At 39.5% G+C, this 24076-nt stretch overlaps 3 protein-coding genes across 4 annotated transcripts; 1 reads left to right on the top strand and 2 right to left on the bottom strand.

Annotated features, from left to right (window-relative positions):
• Nucleotides 1–6596: 6596 nt before the first annotated feature.
• arhgef33 (Rho guanine nucleotide exchange factor (GEF) 33) lies at nt 6597–18275 on the bottom strand. The gene is made up of 15 exons (XM_079833018.1): nt 17600–18275; nt 17358–17392; nt 16861–17025; nt 16397–16494; nt 16148–16254; nt 15904–15999; nt 15682–15808; nt 15238–15370; nt 15057–15158; nt 14472–14564; nt 14090–14301; nt 13953–14018; nt 8235–8841; nt 7775–7911; nt 6597–7692 (listed from the first exon to the last, which is right to left on the bottom strand). Exons 1-15 carry the CDS (start codon nt 17769–17771, stop codon nt 7575–7577), a joined length of 2268 nt encoding a protein of 755 aa, XP_079689144.1. The 5' UTR covers nt 17772–18275; the 3' UTR covers nt 6597–7574.
• A 573-nt stretch (nt 18276–18848) lies between these two features.
• On the bottom strand, nt 18849–20877 carry morn2 (MORN repeat containing 2; the record flags this gene model as incomplete). Its single annotated transcript, XM_079832747.1, has 5 exons — nt 18849–18951; nt 19106–19242; nt 20481–20587; nt 20672–20722; nt 20871–20877. The coding sequence occupies 5 exons, from the start codon at nt 20875–20877 to the stop codon at nt 18849–18851; spliced, it is 405 nt and encodes a 134-aa protein (XP_079688873.1).
• A 141-nt stretch (nt 20878–21018) lies between these two features.
• Nucleotides 21019–23985, top strand: znf593 (zinc finger protein 593). Of its 2 annotated transcripts, XM_079832625.1 has the most exons (5): nt 21019–21099; nt 22478–22680; nt 22774–22836; nt 22958–23133; nt 23179–23985. In XM_079832625.1, the coding sequence occupies exons 2-4, from the start codon at nt 22481–22483 to the stop codon at nt 23082–23084; spliced, it is 390 nt and encodes a 129-aa protein (XP_079688751.1). In that variant the 5' UTR covers nt 21019–21099; nt 22478–22480; the 3' UTR covers nt 23085–23133; nt 23179–23985. The 2 variants fall into 2 exon arrangements, with proteins under 2 accessions (XP_079688751.1, XP_079688750.1); XM_079832624.1 differs by having other exon boundaries at nt 22958–23985.
• Nucleotides 23986–24076: the final 91 nt, after the last annotated feature.

Here is a 24076-nt window from a genome sequence, read left to right as displayed (position 1 = left end):
AGGCGCTGCGTAATATCATTGTGCCGCTGCACCCATGTTACTTGATTACTACGCAGGAATAAGAGAATAGTTCCTAGCCATATCGGTCAAGAAAATCACAACTTTTCATTTTCCGTCAGTCTTGGTACACGATGTAACTATACACATCACAACATGTAAATAGGAAAATGTTGCCGTTATTTTGTCACTTATTGAGCAGTAGGCTAGCCGGAGCTGTTTACCTCCAGTCTTTGTGCTAAGCTAGGCTAGAGGGGAGTGCGTCAGACAGAGTTATGGCACGCACGGAGATGAGAATGGTATGTATGGACTTATCTAACTCTGGGGGATACGGTGAATAAGCCAAAGTCCCAAAAAGGTGCCGTGTTCCTTTAAGATTTTGTTTTGTACTGCATTTCAACACTGTGCAAACTAAGCTTGACAGAGACCCACTGATACACAGCCATCAGTTTAAGTTAGTTCACCCAAAAATGAAAATTCTGTCATTAATTACTTACCCTCATGTCATTCGACACCCGTAAGACCTCCGTTCATCTTCGGAACACAAATGAAGATATTTTAGTTGAAATCCGATGGCTCAGAAAGGTCTCCATTGGCACAATGCACTGTACACTCTCAAGACCCATAAAAGGTACTAAAGACGTCGTTACAAAGTCCATCTCACTACAGTGGTGACGAGAATAGTTTATGTGCGCAAAAAAAACCTAAATAACAACTTATATAGTGATGATCGATTTCAAAACAATGCATCATGAAGCTTCGAAGCGTTATAAATCAGCGAGTCGAATCATGATTCGGATCGCGTGTCAAACCGCAAAAATCACGTGACTTTGGCAATTCAAACAGCTGAATCGACTCACTGATTCATAATGCTTCGAAGCTTCATGATGCATTGTTTTGAAATCGGTCATCACTATATAAGTCGTTATTTAGGGTTTTTTTGCGCACAAAAACTTTTCTCGTCGCTTCATAAAGTTATTGTAGAACCACTATAGTGAGATGGACTTTGTAACAACGTCTTAAATACCTTTTATGGGTCTTGAGAGTGTACAGTGCATTGTGCCAATGGAGGCCTGTCTGAGCCATCGGATTTCAACTAAAATATCTTCATTTGTGTTTCGAAGATGAACGGAGGTCTTACGGGTGTCGAACGAAATGAGGGTAAGTAATTAATGACAGAATTTTCATTTTTGGGTGAACTAACCCTTTAACTGAGATAACTAATGTAAAAACACACCAGTCTAGTACAACAGTTGGCTTTTATATCTGGCATGATTTGCAGGTGTTGAACCATCTTGTTGGCTTTGTAGCTTTCAGTACTGCAGTGACACAGCCTTGTAAACAGCTCCTCTCTGTGTCATAATAATACAGTTCACAATTGTTTACATAGAAAAACAATTTAAAAACAACCCAGTGGAACACAAAAATGCGTTCTGTGTGAACCGTTGTTATACCGAATTTTGTGACCAACCTAATTATGTGACGGTACACATAATGTAGTGACGTTAGGGTTAGGATTAGCTCAAAACAGCGCCTACTATGGTCACAGAATTCGGTGCAACACCTGTAAATCAAACCAACTCACTGTTTTTTCTTCTTCATCTCTTCATTCACTCTTATGGCACCTCTTTTTTTTATCTCAAAAGTGCAGTCACATTAGCGAAACTTTGTGAGCAAAAAGGTCCATTTTAGGGAAGCATGAAGCACCGCTCACACTGTAGTCACTTTGAAACCAAGCAGCTTTCTACTGGTCGATTCGGTGACTTTATGTGACTTGAACCCGATGCAAAATCAGCATGCGGAAATATTGCTTTCTGTTTATAAAAGCATTTTATGTGGCCACATCATTCCAATTAGCTCCATATTTCATTATTAACAGCACAGGAACAGACAGTGGAACCTTAGAGCAGTTATTTCTATTGTTTTATAAATTATGAACTATGTGAATTATTTTGTTAGCACAGCCTCTGTGGATTAAGCATTGAATGATGAAATTAAGTGCAGCCAATATAATTTTTTAACCTATAAAGTATATAATTCATTCAGACTATTGTAATATCCTTAATTCCTCATTTCCAGTACAAAAAAAGTACACATACAGAACAGCAATATTATTCTTAGACTGGTTGTGCTGCCCTATACTGTAACAGCATCATGTTTAATATACCATCATGAGCCACTTAATGAGAATGCAGTGATTTTAAAGATTTTATATTTCATTATTTATGCAGAAAAGCCAAGTGTCATGTTTTTCATTACCAAGCACTGTTATTGAAGTTTTGCACAATACGTTTGCTCATGTGTGCTTTTCTCAGCGTGCCGTGTGTGTTAATGAGTGAGTGCGCACTTACAGCCTGTGATGTCAATAGTAGAGTATAACAGACAAAGAACCTATTTATCAGGCGCATTGAAAACCGATTAGAGATAAAAATGTCTTATGAATGCAGTATGTGTAAATATGAAAGGTGAAGATAGAAACAGAGCTCTTTCTAGAATGTAGCTGTAGTCTGTGACGCTTTCTAGCATCAGTTTGTATGGTGTCCTATCTGAATACTAACTGTTCCTTTTTTCTTTTTTTTTAAATAACAAAATCATGTTTTGTTTAGCTGAATGCGCAAATTTAGCATGTCGTCTCTACCTCTAACATGCATTTAAAAACTTTACATAAGATCATGCGCCATTATAAAGAAAAAAAGAGTATCTCTCTAACAGCAGTTTTAAACCCTGGTCTTGTCACATGGTCCATGATCCTGATTTTGTCAAGACCAGAATGAAACCATTTCTGAGCCTAATTTCCAGTAACCTTTACTCAGTATGTTTGAAAGAGTCACAAATGTGATTATTGGATGCTTTGAGTACAGAGCGTGTGTCAAACTACTCAATGTCCACTACAGCATCGTTCTTTTGTGTAATGTGATGCACATGTCTTGTATATAGTGTAAAATAATTTGAGTTTTACAGACTGTATAAAGCCAATATTTTGTTTCAAATGTGAAACTCTTTTATGAGATTTAACACATTAAACCAAGGTGGAAAAGTATAAAATGCAACTGAATGGTGTTGTTATTTTTGTCAAATACATATACAGTCATGGTCCGAATTATTGGCACCCTTGGTAAATATAATCAAAGGCTGTGAAAATAACTCTGCATTGTTTACCCTTTTGATCTTTCATTAAAAAATCTAAAGATTTTAGATTCGCAAAACAATTGAACGTGGGGGGAAATCACATTGTGAAATAAATTAATTGGCCACAACCCCTAGAAATTCTTAAGAGTAAAATGAGTATTCCCATTCGTATTTACATTTTTTAGCACACTAGGGTGACTAGGAACATTGTCCAGCCATGACGTCTTGTTTCACAGGAGTATAAATATGAGGAAACAGAAAGGCCAAATTACCTTAATCATCCATCACAATGAGTCAAACCAAAGAATACAGTTATGATGTGCAGCATTATTATTGAGCTTCACAAAATAGAAAGTGGCTGTAAGAAAATAAAGCATTGAAAATTCCCATTTCCACCATCAGGGCAATAATTAAGAAGTTCCAATCAACTAAAGATGTTACGAATCTGCATGGAAGAGGACGTGTGTCTACAGTGCATCCAGAAAGTATTCACAACGCTTCCCTTTTTCCACATTTTGTTATATTACAGCCTTATTCCAAAATGGATTAAATTCATTATTTTTTTCCTCAATTCTACAAACAATACCCCATAATGACAATGTGAAAGAAGTTTGTTTGAGATCTTTGCAAATTGATAAAATAAAAAAAATCACTTGTACATAAGTATTCACAGCCTTTGCTCAATACTTTGTTGAAGCACCTTTGGCACCAATTACAGCCTCAAGTCTTTTTGAGTACGATGCTACAAGCCTGGCACACCTATTTTTGGGCAGTTTGTCCCATTCTTCTTTGCAGGACCTCTCAAGCTCCATCAGGTTGGATGGGGAGCGTCGTTGCACAGCCATTTTCAGATCTCTCTAGAGATGTTCAATCAGGTTCAAGTCTGGGCTCTGGCTGGGCCACTCAGGGGCACTCACAGAGTTGTCCGGTAGCCACTCCTTTGTTATCTTGGCTGTGTGCTTAGGGTCGTTGTTCTGTTGGAAGATGAACCTTCGCCCCAGTCTGAGGTCCAGAGTGCCCTGGAGCAGGTTTTCATCAAGGATATCTCTATATGTTGCTGCATTCATCTTTCCCTCGATCCTGACTAGTCTCCCAGTTCCTGCCACCGAAAAACATCTCCACAGCATGATGCTGCCACCACCATGCTACTGTAGGGATGGTATTGGTCAGGTGATGTGTGGTGCCCGTTTTCCACCAGACATGATGCTTGCCATTCAGGCCAAAGTTCAATCTTTGTTTCATCGCACTAGATCATTTTAGTTTCTCATGGTCTGAGAGTCCTTCAGGTGCCTTTTGGCAAACCAAACTCAAGGCGGGCTGTCATGTGCCGTCTGGCCACTCTACCATACAGGCCTGATTGGTGGTGTACTGCAGAGATGGTTGTTCTTCTGGAAGGTTCTCCTCTCTCCACAGAGAAATGCTGGAGCTCTGTCACAGTGACCATCAGGTTCTTGGTCACCTCCCTTCTCCCCCGATCGCTCAGTTTGGCCGGGCGGCCAGCTCTAGGAAGAGTCCTGGTGGTTCCAAACTTCTTTCATTTACGATGATGGAGGCCACTGTGCTCATTGGGACCTTCAATGCTGCAGAAATTCTTCTGTACCCTTCCCCAGATCTGTGCCTCGATACAATCCTGTCTCGGAGATCTACAGACAATGCCTTGGACTTCATGGCTTGGTTTGTGCTCTGACATGCACTGTTAACTGTGGGGCCTTATATAGACGGGTGTGTGCCTTTCCAAATCATGTCCAATCAACTGAATTTACCACAGGTGGACTCCAATCAAGTTGCAGGCTGAATCCGAAATCGCCCCTATGCCCTTAAATAGGGCACTGTTTGAGGGGACAGCCATTTGTAGTGGTGTCCGAAACCATAGTGGACGTTATTGAGTGCACTCATTCTATCCCACATTGCACTGCAATAACGAGTGTACAGCCGATGTACACACAGCGGCTGTCTGAATTCGCTCTCTTGTTTTCATTCACTCTTTCGAGTGAACTGTATTAGTGGACTAAAGTAGGGAATAGTGATTGAGGGTTTAGGGGGCGATTTGGGGTTCAGCCATAGAAACATCTCAAGGATGATCAGTGGAAACATGATGCACCTGAGCTCAATTTTGAGTGTCATGACAGAGGCTGTGAATACTTATGTACATGTGATTTTTTTTCCCCTCGTTTTTTTATTTTTAATACATTTGCAAAGATTTAAAACAAACTTATTTCACATTGTCATTATGGGGTATTGTTTGTAAAATTGAGGGGAAAAAATATGAATTTAATCAATTTTGGAAAAAGGCTGTAACAACAAAATGTGGAAAAAGTGAAGTGCTGTGAATACTTTCCGGATGCACTGTATATTGTCTTAATGCATGGCGAGGAGGAGAGTTTGAGTGGCCAAAGACTCTCCAAGGATCACAGATGGAGAATTGCAGAGATTAGTTGCGTTTTGGGGTCTGAAGCCCTCCAAAAAAAAGAAGAACAAAATCAAACAGCAACTACTTTACCACATGTTGTTTGGGAGGGTTTCAAGAATAAATCATGTGCTGTCATCCAAAAACAAACTCCAGCATATTCAGTTGCCAGACACTACAGGGACTTCAGACAGGACTGGGTTCTGTGGTCAGATGAAAAAGAAAAAGTTTTTTTTGCCATCAAACCCACCTGATGGGTTTGGTGCATACAATAATAAAAAGTAGCCCATGCCCACAGTTAGAGAAAACAGAAAATTCTGTCATAATTTACTCACCCTCAAGTTGTTCCAAACCTGTATGAACCTGTCCTTCTTCTGCTGAACACAAAATAAGATATTTTGAAGAATGTTGGCAACCAAGCTGATGGCAGCCATTGACTTCCATAGTATTTATTGACCATGGAAGTCAATGGCTACTGTCAACTGTCTGGTTACCAACATTCTTCAAAATATCTTCTTTTGTGTTCAACAGAACAAAGAAACTCATACAGGTTTGGAACAACTGTGAACAAATGGGTGAGTAAATGAAGACACTGAAACTTTTTGGGTGAACTATCACTTTAAAAATTCTGCTGGATCTTTGAAATTGTGGGCCTATTTTTCTGTTGGAGGTCCTGGACATCTTGTTCACATACATGTTTCACATCATGGATTCTATCAAATACCAACAGATTAAAAAAATCAAAACCTGACGGCCTCTTCTAGAAATCTTATAATGGATCGTGAGTGATCCAAAACAAACATCAAAATCAACACAAAATGAAGCTTCTACGATGGCCATCCCAGTCCCTTGACCTGAACCCTATAGACAACTAGAAGAGAGGAGTTCACCAACATGGACCTGGGAATTTTAAGGATCTGGATAGATTCTTTATGGAGGAATGGTCTCTGATGTCTTGTCTGGTGTTTTCCAAAGTCATCAGGCATTATAGAAGACCCTCTGTTATCTCAGCAAAAGGAAGTGGCAAAAAGTATTGAATAAATTAATAAATTGTGGCCAACATGTATTGGAGAAAAATATTTATTTCATAGAGCTTTTCCTCCCCATTTTCAATTCTTTTACTTCAATAGAAGGTTAGATTTTTTTAAATAAAGGATCAAAATAATTAACAATGCAGATTTATTTTCACAGGCTTCTTTGTTCATATCAAGGGTGGCAATAATTCTGACTGTACACATACACACAATTATACTCAAAAATACATTTTATCTTAAAATATTACTATTTGTGCTTTATTTTAATTATTTACATTGCAATTTAAATGTATGTACATGTAATGTTTGATTTTTTTTTTTTGTTTTTTTTTTTTTGTTTGGAAAGTATACAAAATGTATTCAAAACATTTTTTATTTATGAGTAATTAAGATAAATATCTATTAAATAGAGTTATGATATCATTTAATCAGAAATAGTTTTGCATACTGTCAGCGCACCCCAGCATAAACCGAATAAGTGTGCCTGTTTGTTTATAAGTTTGCGTATATATTTACATCAACAATGCAAGATGTTCTTTGTTTCTCAAAATTCTGCCCAAAATTATATTGAAAATGTATTTATCATGCAAAATGTTTTGTGTGCTATATCAGAAACGTTCAATGATGCTATCAAGCAGCTGTGTGTTTTTGAGTAATACAGTGGTTCTCAACTGGGGTTGTGACCAAAAAAATTGCTATAGCCTTGCAGGTCTATTCTAATTGTGAACAGCCAGGAAAAACAATCCTAAAAGGGAATAGAAAACACTTTCCATTTGCAGCCGACAGCAAAGGTTTTGCTTCCAGTCAAACTCTACTGTACTGTGGCACAAATGTATCTGTCATTTGGGTGGCTTGTGTATAATAAACAACAAAAAAAGCATGAAACAATCGACATTTAAGAGATATTTAGAGACCAAACACTAAAGACCAAAAAGTGTTGGGTCACCCCTTGATGTTCATCTGTGCCTTGAAGCAAAACCAGTTGAGAACCTCTAATGTAAAAATGTTTAAACAGCAGTTCCTCTGTCAATGTCTCCTGTGTGAGGGGCTTTGGTGGACTCCAGATCTCCACTGCTCTGGCACTCTGCTTTTACTGTTGTCTTCTCCTTTCCGTCACCACTAGACCTGAGACATGCATACAAAGTATCATGGCTTTAAATGTGAGTACAGTATGTATAAGTAAAACAGCCTGTTCTTATTAACTCACTTCTTCTTAAAGAGCTTTTTGAAGGAGTTCCTAAATCCTTTTCCTTCTTTCCTCCCACGTTCACTCAAAGGGGTGTGATCATAGTCATCAGACACACCCCTCAAATGGAGCTCCTCCCACACCAGGCTTCTAGGATCCTGAGGAACAAGCAGTATGAGCTTCCACACACTTTGCAATTAAATAAAAGCATACTTATTCAAATAACATTTCATTTTAATTCTTAATTGTTATGGACTGAGTTTTCTGCACATATCTATGCAATTGCTAGAGTATTGTAGGCAGGTTTGTGTGATGGCCTACATATAGCGGCCCATAGGAACAGCCGCTAATGAATCTAAGTATTTATTTCTATGGTTGGCATGAAGTTGTTCTGAAGGATTTTTTTTGTGGTAGCTAATTACCACTAATGGTCAATTATGTGTGTTTGAGTGTTAAATTGTAAATATGTGTGAGTGTGTACCTTTTGATGTATTATTCGTGGCTGCTCCTCTGTGTCAGTGTGTGTCTCATATCTGTGCTTTGGACTGCTGGGTCTCAATCTTGATTTGCCACTTGACTGACGCTCCAGCCTCGGGTGGGCAGGATTTTTTGTCTGGTGAGTGTGGCTATCAATACTGTCCATTTGCAGGCCATTCAGTGATTTGCTCTTTCTCTGCACTGCCTGTAGAGGACGTGGTCTCATAATGTCTGCAGAGTCAGGTGACACACAGGCCCTGTTGGGCCTATAAACCGCACCCCCAGCACTTCGCCCCCTACTGTGGGATTGTCGAGGTGGACTATTGGAAGGACTACAGCGCACAAAGGCAATATCAATGCTGGAGTCAGAGGAATGAGATGGGCTTGAGCAGCGATAGTCTCCGGTTCCGTAGGGAAAGAGTGCACCCAGAGCATTAGTGCGGGCAGATCCTGCTCCCTCTGTCTCTGGAATGCTGCGCAGAGGAACTGAGACAGCTTTGTGGCGAGAGTCAGAGTCGGACAGGAAGGAGACAGGGGACGGGATTTCTGAATCATAGTGACAGGGCACTGCTTCATAGTCTGGGTAGCGTTTGTTACGTCGAGAAGGATCACTTAAATAGAAAGACAAATTGGAAATGTATTAGGGTGTTTTTTCAATTACAGGCATTGTTTCTCATTATTTTCTTAACATACCAATGGAACCTTGTTTTTGCCAAGGTAATAGTGACTGATCTCACAATTCAGAGTTTTTCTCACAATTGCGAGTTTACATTTTGCAATTCTGACTTTTTTCCCCCTCAAGGCAAGGCAAGGCAAGTTTATTTGTATAGCACATTTCATACACAGTGGCAATTCAAAGTGCTTTACACAGAAATGAAGTTAAAATAGTTATAAGTGAATAAAATAAAAATATATATAGTATAATAGTTATAATAGGAATTAAAAGGAAATTAAAAGGAAATAAAAATAAAGATGAAATCCCCTATCTGGGGTGGAAGAAAATAGAGAGTCAGGTTTACTTTAAAAATATTTGTCAGGTAACTGTGTTTTCAGACAGTACCCTTACAGACAAATCTTCTTGGCCTAACTTGAGGGCGTTCTCTAGATGTTTTACCCGCCAGAGCAGATCTAAACGGGTCTTCCTCGCACGGAGGGAGTACTCAAAAATATTTGTCAGGTAACTGTGCATTTAAACACAGAAAACCTCAGAATTGCGAGATAGAGTTATAAAGTCCAATTCTGAGAATTGTCTTTTTTTTTTTATTCTGACTTTGCCAGAAGTTCGCAATTGCAAGAAAAAAAAAATTCAGAATTGAGATAAAAAGTTGAAATTATTTTATTTTATTCATTGGTCCATACATACCCTATCATTAAAATTTTTTGGGATAGGTACGATTTTTTTATGTTTTTGAAAGAGACATTAAAGTCTCTAATGCTTATCCAGACTGCAATTATTTGATAAAAAAATACAGAAAAAAACTTTAGGCTTAAAAAGGGTCATGAACTGGCTTTTTACATTCTTTTTACACTGTTGTCTGAGGTCAACTTATGATGTTTGCGTGGTTTTTACATTCAAAAACATAATGAATAAGTAATAGGCTTTCCCTTTCGTTCAGTCACTACGACGTACGTTAGTGACTAACGAATGGGGGTTTCGCCTAGAAGCCAATTATCTTCGAGGTGTTTAACAGCGCCCAATGGCGTGCCAATGCCATGGGCATGCGGAATTTGCATGCGTAACTCCGCCCCACCGCGTGGGTATATAAGGAAGTACGCTGGCAACATCGCATTATGTTTCTGCTTTGGAGCCAAGAGAACCTCTTCACTCCTTCAAGCCTACAACTGAGTCTTTGTCAAGCCTTCGAGACGAGCAGCTTTCCAGAGGCGTTGGATCTACGGCGCGTTCCAGTGATCGCATACTGCCTGCCTGCTGATCTGCGCAGTGGTCCGTCTGACAGCTGGTGTGTGGTCCCTGGGCGCTTCGGCGTCTCTGCGAAGCTTTCCTCTCATAAAAGAGCTTACACGTGGCACGTCCTTTTCAGGATGTCTCGCCCGTGTACTTCTGGGTGTGGCCGGTCGTTGACTTCTTCTGATGGGCACGATCTCTGCTTGGTATGCTTGGGCGTTCAGCATGCTCAAGCAGCGTTCGTGGATGAGTCATGTTCCCACTGCGGGAACATGACCATCGCGGTCCTGCGGTCAAGACTCAAGGATCTTCGTAATGAAGTGAGAGTCCCCTCAACCACACCCCGATCTACCGTGCCCCCCGTGGCCGGTACTTCGGCTGGTGGTCAGGGTGACCTGAGGGTTACGGTGTGGAACAAAGCCCCGACGCTCATGCCTCGGGCCACACCTCCCTCTAGCGTTCCGCAACCCGTGAGCGTTCAGGCTGAAATCGCGGGGCCAGCTCCGGCTCCCCCGCGCATTTCGTTTGGCGCTCCAGAGGATGATGCGATGTCGGTCACCGCATCACAAGGTGGGCTCGAGTCCTCTGAGGATGATGACTCGGCTGTGCTGCCGCCTTCGGGCGCGCCAGCATTGCCCGAGTCGGACCCAGAGCTGACAGCCATGCTGTCTCGGGCAGCCGCGAGTCTAGGGATAGAGTGGAACCCTCCGCCCTGTCCCGAACGCTCACGGCTCGATGATTGGTTTTTGGGGGCCCGCGCTGACTCACGTCAGTCCCCGCCCTCAATACCTTTCTTTCCCGAGCTGCATGAGGAGATTGCCCGGTCCTGGAAGTCCCCGTTGTCTTCCCGTGACCGGTCTGCAGTCTCCTCCGCCTTCTCCATCCTTGATGGGGCCGCGGCCAAAGGGTACACTGGGGTCCCCCAGGTTGAACGTTCTGTTGCGATGCAACTGTGTCCTCAGAGCGCTTCGACCTGGCGAGGCGACCCTAAGCACCCCTCCAAAGCCTGTCGATTCACATCAACCTTGGTGGTGAAATCGCACAGAGCTGCGGGGCAGGCTGCCGCCTCTTTGCATGCCATGGCGATCCTCCAGGTCTACCAGGCCAGGATCCTCGGGGACATGCACGAGGGTGGAGTTGATCCGGGGCTCTTAAATGAGCTGCGTGCCGCCACCGACCTCGCTCTCCGGGCGACGAAGGTGACCGCACGCTCCCTGGGTCAAGTGATGTCCACAAATGTTGTCCAGGAGCGACATTTTTGGCTAAACCTGGCCGATATGCGGGACACCGAGCGAACACGCTTCCTCGATGCCCCCATATCCCAGGCTGGCCGCTTCGGCGGAGCGGTTGAAAACTTCGCCCAACAGTTTTCAACCGCCCAGAAGCAGACTGAGGCTCTAAAACATGTACTGCCCCGGCGGCCAGCTGCTGCTTCCACCCAGCCGCCGGCACAGTCGCCTCAGCCTGCTCGCCGCCGAGGACGCCCTCCTAAGGCTCCCGCCCCTCCCACCCGGTCCAAGCAGCAGCCTTCACCCGGGCCGGGTCGCGGAGGAAGCCGTAGGAAGGCGTCCAAGTCCCCTCAGGCCGCCCCGCGCCCCGCTAAACGCCAGGCCAAGCGGCGCTCCTGAGACGGACGGCTCAGGGATGGGAAATTCTTTCGAGGAGATGGTAGCAGGACCACTCCTTCCCCCGGTGGAGGGCCGGGGGAGAATCCTTTGTTTAGCTGCTGGCCCCCGGGTCAGCAGCACCCTAATCTGGTCAAAGAAAGAATTAACACTCCCATCCCTGAGCCCCCAGAGATCAGTGATGTCAGTGCGCGCCACCCACGGGTCCCGCCACTCGCATCCCACTCTGTCGCCAGCCTCCTGGCAGAGCAGACCCCAGTGGAACGTGCGTCCTTCCCTGGTCTCCTCTGTCAGGACGCAGCAGTTAACCGCACCCCCACACCGGGACGCCCAACAGCCTCCCTTGTCCGGGTCGGTAACGCTGCATCGCTGCCCCACGGCGGAGTCACGCATGCAAATTCCGCATGCCCATGGCATTGGCACGCCATTGGGCGCTGTTAAACACCTCGAAGGTAATTGGCTTCTAGGCGAAACCCCCATTCGTTAGTCACTAACGTACGTCTCCGTTCCCTCCTCAGGGAACGAGGGTTACATACGTAACCGAGACGATTTTCTACCCTGGTTTTGAGCCAAGCTCTTGAAACGCTCTGTTTTTATGGGCGTGCCGCACTTTAGACTTGGAAGTATAGCACCCACTGCTATGATTGGATAACAGTTTTGCATATTATAATGAGCTTCGGATCCCTTACACGTGAGGAATTGTTTTGAAAACTTCCAATGTGGAGAAACAGCAACAGAAATGATTCACCAACAGGGCTCGGAAAAAATGTATTTATCAAACAAACACAATGATTTATCTCTCATCCACCCGCAATTAATTGGAATATTATTTTGTATTACTTGGCCGGCCCGATCGGTGGATATAATCGTGAACCGTGCACGTGTATTTCACTATTTAAGATTTTAAGCGCTGGGCCATACATGTTCGAGTCTGATCACGAATCGCCGGACCATGAACCAACAACATGAACCAGGATACTCCAGCCTGTGACAGCGTGGAAGTTATGTTTAGTTAGACACGTACATAATCAGTAGGTATCAAATGTAACAATGCAATACTATCACATATAAAAAACATGTTTTACTCACATAATTGTGTTGCATCATTCCTGTCAGATCTCCACAGCATTGTTTTTTAATCTCATACTGTCTGCAAATCCAGTCTCTTGTTTACAAGAGACTTCGTGGGGAAGACAAATGCAATGTCTTCCTCAAGTGTCCTGGATCTTCATTAAAAATAAAGTTCAACCATGCATTTTGGAATCCGAAGGAAGCTTATGGCATGTTTCAAACTTGCCATAAGCTTTATTGCTTGGAAGTTCGATCTGGTTTAGCTCCACGTAGGCCTATATTATTTATCTAACATGCCAGGCACAAATCGGTGGGCGGGGCTACAGAATTAGGCGTTCGTCTTCTTCGGTCGAGGTGGCGTTTTACCGTACTCTGACATCACAGGTAAGTACATTTCGCAGATTGATCATTTGCTGAGCCAGCTGTCAATAATTTAAGCATTTCTTTGACTAATAAGGAAGTTTTTAGCTTACAGGAACTTACAGGATATTCTTATATTAAGATGACCTTTATATATCAAAAGTTTCTCAATTCATGACTCCTTTAATATGTAAAACATTAATATGTATATTAATTTTCTTTCTCACATTCATGCAAATTAATGCATACTTTATTAATAAAAGTATTAGTTCCTTTCTTGCAAATCCTAAACTTCTAATCCTAAATCTTTTGAATGTGCCTCTCGAATTTTACACTCTTTAGTTAGACTCTTGTTTAGTAGTTCACCAACTTTTGCAAGAACATTATTTATCAGGAAAATGTTCTGTGTTGGAAATTACACCACAAATGTGGAAAAGACATTTGTTTTGTATTATAAAAATGATTTTTTTTTTAATACAATACAATAGTTTATATTCTTTTCACTCTTTGTTTAAATTATAATAGTTTTAAATGTAATTCATATTTTAATGATGGATTATTATATTTTAATTATATTAGCTTATATACATTATGATATCAGCTCTGGGAAAGGGGTAAAGAAGTCAAATCTTTTCATAAATCGCATTTGAAAAGTACCAAATTAATGAAGGCATGGTAAAGTGTCTGAATTTGAAGAAACACCCATAAATTCACAGAGAGATCATTTTGTGATATATTGTTAGTGCATCTATTTACTCACATTTGTACACTGTTGCTGCTGTAATTTTTCTCATAGTCGACTTTATAAAGCTGTCTCACTGTAGACCTGACATGAAAAAACAAGACCCAGTAAGTCTTATAACACAAAAACACACATATTTGTTCTTTTGCACTTACCTGCTTAGCTCCTTTCGGGTGTGTGAGGGGTGCTCCTGTTGGTGTGTACACAGGTTGTGTGTGTGTTCACGCAGGGCATGGCTGTGTGTGAGGAGCTCCTGGTTGTGCTGTAGTAAATGGCTGTACTGGGTCATGAAAGATCGGAGTTGTTGCACAGACACAAGTAACAGGTAATAGTCTGGATGCTCTGACTCAGTCTGCTGCAGAAGACTCTGTAAAACACAGGAAATACAAATGGACACATACATACAGCATGCATTTTCTTGATTGGACAGTTTTTACGTAGCAATACTTGACCATGGTGATTTCACAAGTGTCACTTCATCAAACATGTATCACATACAATGCTGTGAGTATGACAATAAAGATGGGTCTTGACTACCTGCAAGAGTGTATGGTATTCTGGGATACGTTGGACAGGCTGTAAAAGCAGAGAGTGCAGCGATGGACGTGTCTCATCCCCTGTGATGTCACTCTGGGTTCGAATGCATACAGCAAATTAGAAAGCAGCTATGTAGATTCATCTCAATTTTTGCCAGGTAAACTAAACATGCGTTTTATGTGTTAAAATCTAAATGATCTGGTTTTAGAAACCATTTAAAAATATGATTTCAATGTTCTATTATTATATATTATAACACCTTTTAAATGCGTAAATATTAAATAAACATTATTAAGTATAATTAATTATTATATATGTATTATTATTTAAATACTTTTTGATTAATATTATAATTATAATCTAATTTTATTCATTTAATATTATTGTTTGTAATTATTATTACCATTAATGTTAACCTGACAGCTGGCAAAAAATGAAATGAAACTGATTAAGGTCATTCATATAAACATAATGTAAACGTAATACTATTAAATCTGCCTCAAATATCAGCATATAAGTGTTAAGTCTTTTTTATTTTGTATGTATTAAACATAAAACATCTGTGTGTAGTGTATGCATGCATACCTCCAGTAAGCTGCCTGATTTTGAAGAGGAAAACAGACTTACAACCGTCAAACATTCTGGCAAGTCCCGTAGATACGATACATAATGGTCCAGAAAATCACTCTGCAAAACACACATCGTGAACTACAGAAGAAGGTAAGATGGTAATTGTAGCTCATTTTCACTCATTATAATATTTTACTTCTTTGCTGGTGAGCCTTAAAAATACATCTCCCATAATGCCTTGCCAGTGGCTCTTAAGAACTCTCTCCTGGAGGAGGTGCAGGAGTTCCAGATGCTGCTGAATCAAGAAACGCAGAGAGGGAGGGAAAGGCCTGAGAGAGAGAAAAGGGAATAATAAAGCAACATGATGCGCCTCAAAACACTGTTTTACATTGTATTCTCTTCATCAAGTGTGAAAATATTAAAATCAACAACAGATGAGAGAAGAAAATATGTAGTTGTGTACTGTATGTGTTGATGAGTACCAAAATCTGCTTCAAACTATCCTGTTTCATAGACATTACATTTACAGTCTCTGTTCAGCACTGTTGTTTGTGCAATGATCTGCATACTTTTGTTGGGTGAATTCTGATCAATTGAGCCACATTTTAACTCTAAATGTGTGAGAGTGATACATAGTTACCGTTTATCTTTGAAGCTGATGTTCTCGGAGCCGTTAAAACTGATGTTGGCCTTTAACAGGAGTGAGAGATACGACACATACACTCTTTCAGACTCCAAAAGCTCCAGTGCTGCCGTCTGCCTCTGACCTGAAAAAATACATTTTTCAGTTCTTTCATTGTTATGACAAATGCAAAATAGAAGCATTTTCACTTTCTACAGTATTTCCCTGCATATCACTCACTTATAGTAGAGTTGTTTTGTTCTTTCAGATCTCTGCTGTTGTTTTTCTCCCTCCAAATTGGAGAGTTCTTTTGAAGGTCATGCTCAGGATAAGAGTCTAACCAAACAAACACAACCTGTAGTCCTCTTATACACTATCATGCAATCATTTCTGACTAGCTCATGGTTGTTAGACACGTGTTTAATATAGCCTAGTACAAAAAAAAGAATTCATTAGACATCCGTCTCTAAATTGTTATACTCACTCGGATTGGCTGACAGGCTACTGATGTAATGCTGAATGAGAGTGAGTTCTGTTTGGTTGTTCAGAGAGGCATGGCTATCCAATGACCCCTCCCTCTTTGAGCCTTTCCTGTCAATGATCCAGCATGTTTATATATTTTGAATACAGGCTGAAAGCCCAGCTTGCTATATTGCTTTTGATTTAATGTTAAATATACTGTAGCACAAATTGTAAAAGAATATTACGCAATTTAACAGATGCTATGTATGACCTGTGTTGTGTGCTCATCATGATGTCCAGGTCCCTCTGTAGGTCTTTTTGGTTGCTCTGGACCTCAGAGAGCTGCGTTTGAGCTGTACTTATGTCTTCCTGCACACACATACACACACAAAATGAAAAAAAGACAATATAACCAATATATGAGCAACATTTTTAAATGAAAATAAAGAAGAAAAAAACATGTTTTTAATTCTAGAAAAGCACAGCAATTTATTTTAACTTTATTTTAGTATTATTTATTGTTTTCATTTAATTTATAAAAGTAGATTAATTTAATTTGTATATGAAATACACTCCATTCAAAAGTTAGGGGTTGCTTTTTAAGTCTCTTATGCTTACCAAGGTTGCATTTATTTGAGCAAAAATAGTGTAAAAACAGTAACACATTTTTATTTTTTAATTTGAACGGTAGTGTGCTTATCTACTTGTCTTAAGTAACATAATATGTGTTAGAACCTGTAATGTGTTGAGTGTGTTTCTGAGAGACAGGATCTTGTCATTCGTTTCTTGTTGATAGGTGGAGATTTTCTCCTCCAGTCGGCTGTAGGTTTGCCGTAGGGTGGCAAAATCTTCGACCACACTTCCAACTCCTGATTTTAGCTCCACCCACATTGCCTGCAACTGAAACAAGGAGTCAGAGGTCACCAGGACTCAATAAGAGAGAGAAGACAGAAGGAAAAAAAGAGATGGAGGTTAAACAGGAGATCCAGGTCAATCTCAATAGCATTAGGGAGAGTCAAACTAAATGTGGCCTGAGTTCAGTCACACTCTTCCTATTAGTGATTCATTGTCTCAATGACTTTTACTTTCTTAACAGCTGTAATCTATGCGAGTGTGTGTGATTAGAATTAGCAATTATTTAAACAATATACTTAAAAGGAGTAGTGAACTGAAATTCTATTTTGTCACTATTTTTAAATCTATTTTGAGAAAGAGAGAGCAATTTAGATTACCTGAAGGTCTATAGCATCTATGTCATTACCTGTACCTGCAAGAACACACAAACATACGCATTCATACAGAAACTGTATCAGAGACTTTATCACACAGAAGCTGACAGAAACATGCAAGTAAGAGGAGACATTGGTTGAACGTGAAGTGGACGTCACTGTTAATGATACATTTTTTATGTAAATAAAGAAGCTTGATGGAAGATTTGAGCATTTTTTCAGAATGAAAAGAAAATATTGTTTACCCTCTATTTTGCCATTCTCCATGATCTGATGGTCTTCCAGGTCCAAATCCAGGATTGTTGTTTCAGGTACTGTGGTTTGGATCCTTCCTAGTAGAGTTTCTTTGCTCAGACTAACAATTTTACAAGCTGATGAAATGTTACTTCTAAGTTTAGAAATGGCTAGAAATGACATGAGAGGTCTCTGACTTTCTCACTCTCTCATCTGTCCCACCTATCTCTTCCCCTCCTCTTTGAAACATGTGAGTCTGATGAAGTTGAAGACAAAAAGAGGCCTTGTTTTACTGTAAGTGGATGGATGAAGGGAGAGAGGGAGAAAGATAGAGACGGCTGTTAGCATTTTTATGGCTCAAAATCAGACGATTCAATTTCCTCTTCAACCTTTACGACCAATTTTCCGTTTTACAATGAACTCTGTATGAGCTTTGGAAAGGATCCACTAGACATATGAACAAAAACACCCAGAAAATGATTGTCGTAAACTCAGAAGTGAACATTGGGTCATACCAAATTTAATTAAGGTATAACAATGAAACAACTAAAACAAAAACAAAGATGTTATTCAGCTTCCAGTCTAATCAAACGCACTGGAGCTTCAGGTTTATTTAAAGCAGGATTAGAAGTGGCCTGTAGGGCGGTAGGTCTCTAGGAGCAGGACTGAGCTCTCCTGATCCACAGTAAACACGTTTTCACTCCAGAGGACAGGAAATTGAGCTTCACGCTCTTACACAACTCCTGACTTCTCATCACAGTCATGAGCTGGGCTGCTTGTGCATGCTCGTGTATTTCGGAAATGCACTCCACCAATGGCTGAACAGTACACAGAGAATCACATTCCTCTCACCCTTTGAACAAAACAAAGTATTGATTCTTTCTGAAGTGCAGTGTGTGGGAACATGTGTTTTTGATGTTCAGTGGATGCTCCTGGAACTGAAGTAATTTCATATGTATAACAGATCACATCAATGCCTCAGGCCTGCTAGCTGTGGCAATGCATCACTGTGTATCTAAAATCTCTCTCAATAGTTTCACAAGCGATAATTCTTAGTGATTTGCCACAGGTTGGCTCAAATGCTCACTTTATAGTCTCGATAAAATGCTCATATAGTACTATCACTATTTAATAATTCAGTGCTTCAAACGTTTGTTCCAGTGATTAAATACATGAAAATCAATACAGCACGTTTTAGAGTGCCATCTAATTCAGAAAAGGGGCAGAAAATGAAGAGTTTCACTGTATTCAATCTGTGCGTCACATGTTGACTTTGAGCTTCAGTCCCAGTGCTGCTTTGTTATGGAACATCCCAGTCCACACAAGTCCTTGTGAATCTGTGAACTCCCCATCACCTTCTAATCTGCCAAAAAACAAAAACAAAATTTTTTACATTTTTATTTTCTGACTTAAACTGAGATTTTCTCATGAAAATGAGAAGTAATCCTGCGGTGCATATATTTGCATATACAACCAGGTTGTCATTGAGACCAAAAACTGATTTAATATTGTATCACCTGTTGTCGTTGAAGGTTCCAGTGTATTTTGTCCCATCAGGAAATCTGTAAGTTCCTTTGCCATGATACATGTTGTCTTTAAAAAGGCCACTGTAAATTGCCCCTGATGGGTGTGTAAGAGTTCCTTTGCCATTCATCTGCAGGCCATAACAACAGCAACCAAGACATAATTACTAAAAACGCATTATGATAAGTAAAAATAGGTAACATTTCAGGATAATAGTCCGTCATCAATATGTAACTATGTAGGAAGTAATGCAGGACTAATAAGAAGCACTACATTAACACTTCAGCTACTACTTTTAACTCATATAGAAACAAGCTGAACTAATCAGTAAACAATATCAAATTTAGGAGATGGTACCTTGTTAATGAGATTAGCCTCATTAATAACTATTAACAAACTGACAATTTACAAAGAACATTATTGTGTGTCTAAGATGTAATCAATAATCTTTTTACTCTGAATAGAGGCATAAAATGCATCACTAGTTACTCAAGGGTTACCTAGTCACTCTGCAGGAACTACTAGTGATCTGGACCATTATTTTAAAGTGAAAAAACATATTTTTCACTTTAAAATAATGGTCCAGATCACTAGTAGTCCTTGAAGAGCGACTACTAGGTACTTGAGTAATTAGTGATGCATTTTATGACTATATTCAGAGTAAAAAAAGAGAAATTTCAAGAACTACTAGTGATCTGGACCATTATTTTAAAGTGAAAAGGATGTTCTTCACTTTAAATTAAATAATGGTCCAGATCTGCAGAGTGCCTATGTAACACTTGAGTAAATAATGATGCATTTTATGACCACGTTAAGAGTAAAAAAAAGACAATTATTCACATCTCAGACACGCTAATGTTGTGATTAGTAATTAATTAGTAATTCTTTATCATTTGTCATAAGTACTTATTAGTTCTTAGTGATGGCAATCTCATTCAGTAATTATTGATTACCTAATATGGGACTATCTTAGTCCTAAATTTGATATTACTTACTGATCAGTTAAGCTTGTTTCTATATTAGTTAATAGTAGCAGCAGCTGAAGTGTTAATGCAGTACTACTCATATACCGGTAGTCCTGCATTACTTCCTGCATAGTTACCTATTAATGACGGACCATATTCTAAAGTGCTTCCGTAAAATATTTTATTTTTACATTTACATTTAATGCACTTTGCTGCATAATGCGCTCAAAACTGATATAAAAGCATTAATAATAGTAGGCTATGAAATGAGATCATATGACTGAAGCTCCAGTATGTCACTGAGCACAGAGCTTTAGTGCACATGTGACTGTTTCACATATTTAAATATTTTAATAGTTAAAAAAAAAAAAAAAAAAAAAAAAAAATCATATTCCACACACACCTTATCATTGCCCCATTCCCCAGTGTATGTAAGTCCAGAGGCTGATGTCTGTGTGCCAGACCCTTTTCTTATTTCAACACCATCTGAAGTACGAGAGCACTCGCCCTCTAATCACAAACAAATAAACATCTTTTTAACTAACTTAATGGAATAACAGTGAACATTTACAGACACGTCAAAAGCTAACTCACCATATTTGTCTCCATTTGGAAAAATATAAGATATTTTAATTGTTGTAGTCTCTGCAACAAAGAGTAGCAAAGTTAAACCAATGAGACTTCTATACCTTGAAGTAACAGCAAACAAAAGCGATTATGTTGTTCAGCAAGTAACAAGCATTTATATTCAGAATGTCTATTGTAGTATTCTATACTATGAATATATATTTACCAGACATTATGCTGTATTTAAATTGTTTTAGTAAAAGCTGTTCCAACAACTCTTGACATCTCCATAGCAACGACGCAACAACAATGCTGCGTGCTTCATCTGACTCGCGAACTGTACTGCCGTCTAGAGGTGAACGCGCACATTACACGAGCACTCTGCCGACCCGGAAGTTATTCCAGCGAGTGTCCAACGTGTGTATGGTGTATAGGTGAGGCAATAGCGCGTTAACGTGAGTAAAGTAATAATTATACATATTCACTTCTGCTATACAGATCCATAATGTCAATTTGCTGAAAGTGCGTTTATTACGAGATAGAAAATCATGTAAACATGTTTTGTTTTTGTTGAATATAATTGATTTCTGTTTATCATTATCACGAGTGATACTGTCATACGAACTGGTTTTCTCTTTCAGGAAAGAGCCCATTTAGCTAATTTTCAGACTGGAGCTTAATTTTTTTAATGTGTTGCTCTGACATTTGATAGCTCAACTTTTCTGTTGACAGATTAAAGGTATAACGTTAGTTCACCTAAAAAAGAAAATTACTCAACCTCAAGTGGTTCCAAACTTGTATGAATTTCTTTCTTCTGCTGAACACAAAATTTATTTTGAAGAATGTCGGTTACCAGACAGTTAATGGTCACCACAGACTTACATTGTTTTTGTTGTTGTTGGGGAAGTCAATGGGGTCCATTTTTGCTCACCCATATTTTCTTTTTTTCATTTTTGGGTGAGCTATCCCTTTAAAGGGTTAGTTCACCCAAAAATGAAACTTCTGTCATTAATTACTTCCCCTCATGTCGTTCGACACCCGTAAGACCTCCGTTCATCTTCGGAACACAAATGAAGATATTTTAGTTGCAATCTGATCGCTCAGAAAGGCCTCCATTGGCACAATGCACTGTACACTCTCAAGACCCATAAAAGGTACTAAAGACGTCGTTACAAAGTCCATCTCTCTACAGTGGTTCTAAAATAACTTTATGAAGCGACGAGAATAGTTTTTGTTTGCAAAAAAACCTAAATAACGACTTATATAGTAATGACCGATTTCTAAACACGGCATCATGAAGCTTCGAAGCGTTATGAATCAGCGAGTCGAATCATGATTCGGATCGCGTGTCAAACCGCCAAACTGCTGAAATCACGTGACTTTGGCAATTCAAACAGCTGAATCGACTCACTGATTCATAACGCTTCGAAGCTCCATGATGCTGTGTTTTGAAATCGGTCATCACTATATAAGTCGTTATTTAGGGGGTTTTTTGCGCACAAAAACTATTCTCATCGCTTCATAAAGTTATTGTAGAACCACTGTAGTGAGATGGACTTTGTAACGACGTCTTTAGTACCTTTTAAGGGTCTTGAGAGTGTAACGTGCATTGTGCCAATGGAGGCCTTTCTGAGCCATCGGATTGCAACTAAAATATCCTCATTTGTGTTCCGAAGATGAACGGAGGTCTTGAGGGTAAGTAATTAATGACAGAATTTTCATTTTTTTTTTTCATTTTCATGTTTCAAAACTTTTGACATTTGTCAAGAAGTTCACAACTCCCTAAACTCACTTCAGAAATTTGAAAAGTATTTTCTCCTCTTGTTTTTTCAGATCATGGGTAGGTCCAAACAGATAGGAAACCACAAAAGTAGCAAGAAGATGCATATTGCCAAGACATGGAAGACCAAGCGCAGGACAAAGGACCTTGACCAGATCCATGCAGACATGATCCCTGCAAATTCTGCTAAGTTACTAAAGCAAGATGTAAATCATGATGTTACAGGCAGTGCCCAGCATTACTGTCTGCACTGTGCGTAAGTAACACTTTACCACTACTGGAAAAAACAGCATGCGCACACACAATATTCAGCTTTACACCTGAAATGTTTTTTCTTCCTTTTTTGCAGGAGATATTTTGTTGATTTGAAAACCATGAAAGAGCATTTCAAGACCAAAGGTCATAAAAAACGGTGAGCAGATTCTAGATAACCTCTTTAGAATTAGATTGATGCTAGTTCTAAAAGCTCCATAATGTATCCCTGGTTGTTCAGACTTCCTTCCTAATAATTTTTTATTTATTTTTGGTCAAAGATTGAAAAAGCTGAAGGACGAGCCATATACACAGGCTGAGGCAGAGCGTGCAGCAGGAATGGGCTCTTACGTCCCACACAAAACCATAGAGGTTCACACACAGCAGGTTGAGGAGGATATGGACTGAAAAAGGACTTTGTTCTACCTATCTATGGACTTTTGAGTAAAACCATTCGGTCTGGACTCAGACCAACTCATATATATATATATATATATATGAGTTGGTCTGAGATGTGTGTGTGTGTGTGTGTGTGTGTTTGAGAGAGAGAGAGAAGCACACAAGTTAAAATAAGTTGATATAATATTTGATGAATATTCATTGGCAATTCTCTGTAAATTTGTTTGATTTTGTAGAAGTCCTGGAACAGCTGATTACGTTCTTACACTTGTAAAATTAAAATGTTAAAGTCTGCTTACAACAAGCAACCTTCTGGGACTGTAAGAATAACAATATTTACTCTGTGTGTGTGTGTGTGTGTGTATATATAATTATATATACACTAATTAAATGTGCTTTAAGAGAGCTGAAATAAAATGATAAATCCATTGCTGTCTCCTCTCAAATGTAGTTCAGAAACCTCTCCACTGTAACTGTTACACTGCACCAATGTCTTTTTTCCACCTATTCACTAGTTTGTCATGTGCTCTTCTTGAACGATGGCATTTAAATGTATAATATAAAATGAAATCCATGCCAGCAAACTATCCCCTGGTTTCACAGACAAGGTTTAATATAGTCCCAGACTAAAATGCAAGTTAGAGCTGTTTTAACTAAAATTAACTTACTTTGATACATCTTCAAATATGTCAGTCATTGTTTGGTCTCAAGATGCACACCAGTAATGTTTTTTTTTAAAGGCACATTTAAAAAACAAAAAAACTTCTATATCCTAATTGAACTAAGGCCTAATCCTGGGTTAATCTAAACCCTGTCTGTGAAAAGAGACCTATATTTGTTAAAAAGTCTAATCTAACAGATTAAAGTGTGGGACCCTGCATTATGGTTGGAGTTACCACAGTTGTAATGTACAGATCCATGTCCTTTATTCATTGTTTCTTAATTTTTAAAAATAGAATTGACCAAGTTCTTCTGTTCCCACTTAATATTAACTAAAAGCA

The sequence above is a fragment of the Gobio gobio genome (assembly GCF_949357685.1).
Source record: "Gobio gobio genome assembly, chromosome: 13".
Classification (NCBI taxonomy): Eukaryota; Metazoa; Chordata; class Actinopteri; order Cypriniformes; family Gobionidae; genus Gobio; species Gobio gobio.
This window is presented reverse-complemented; position numbering and strand designations above follow the sequence as displayed.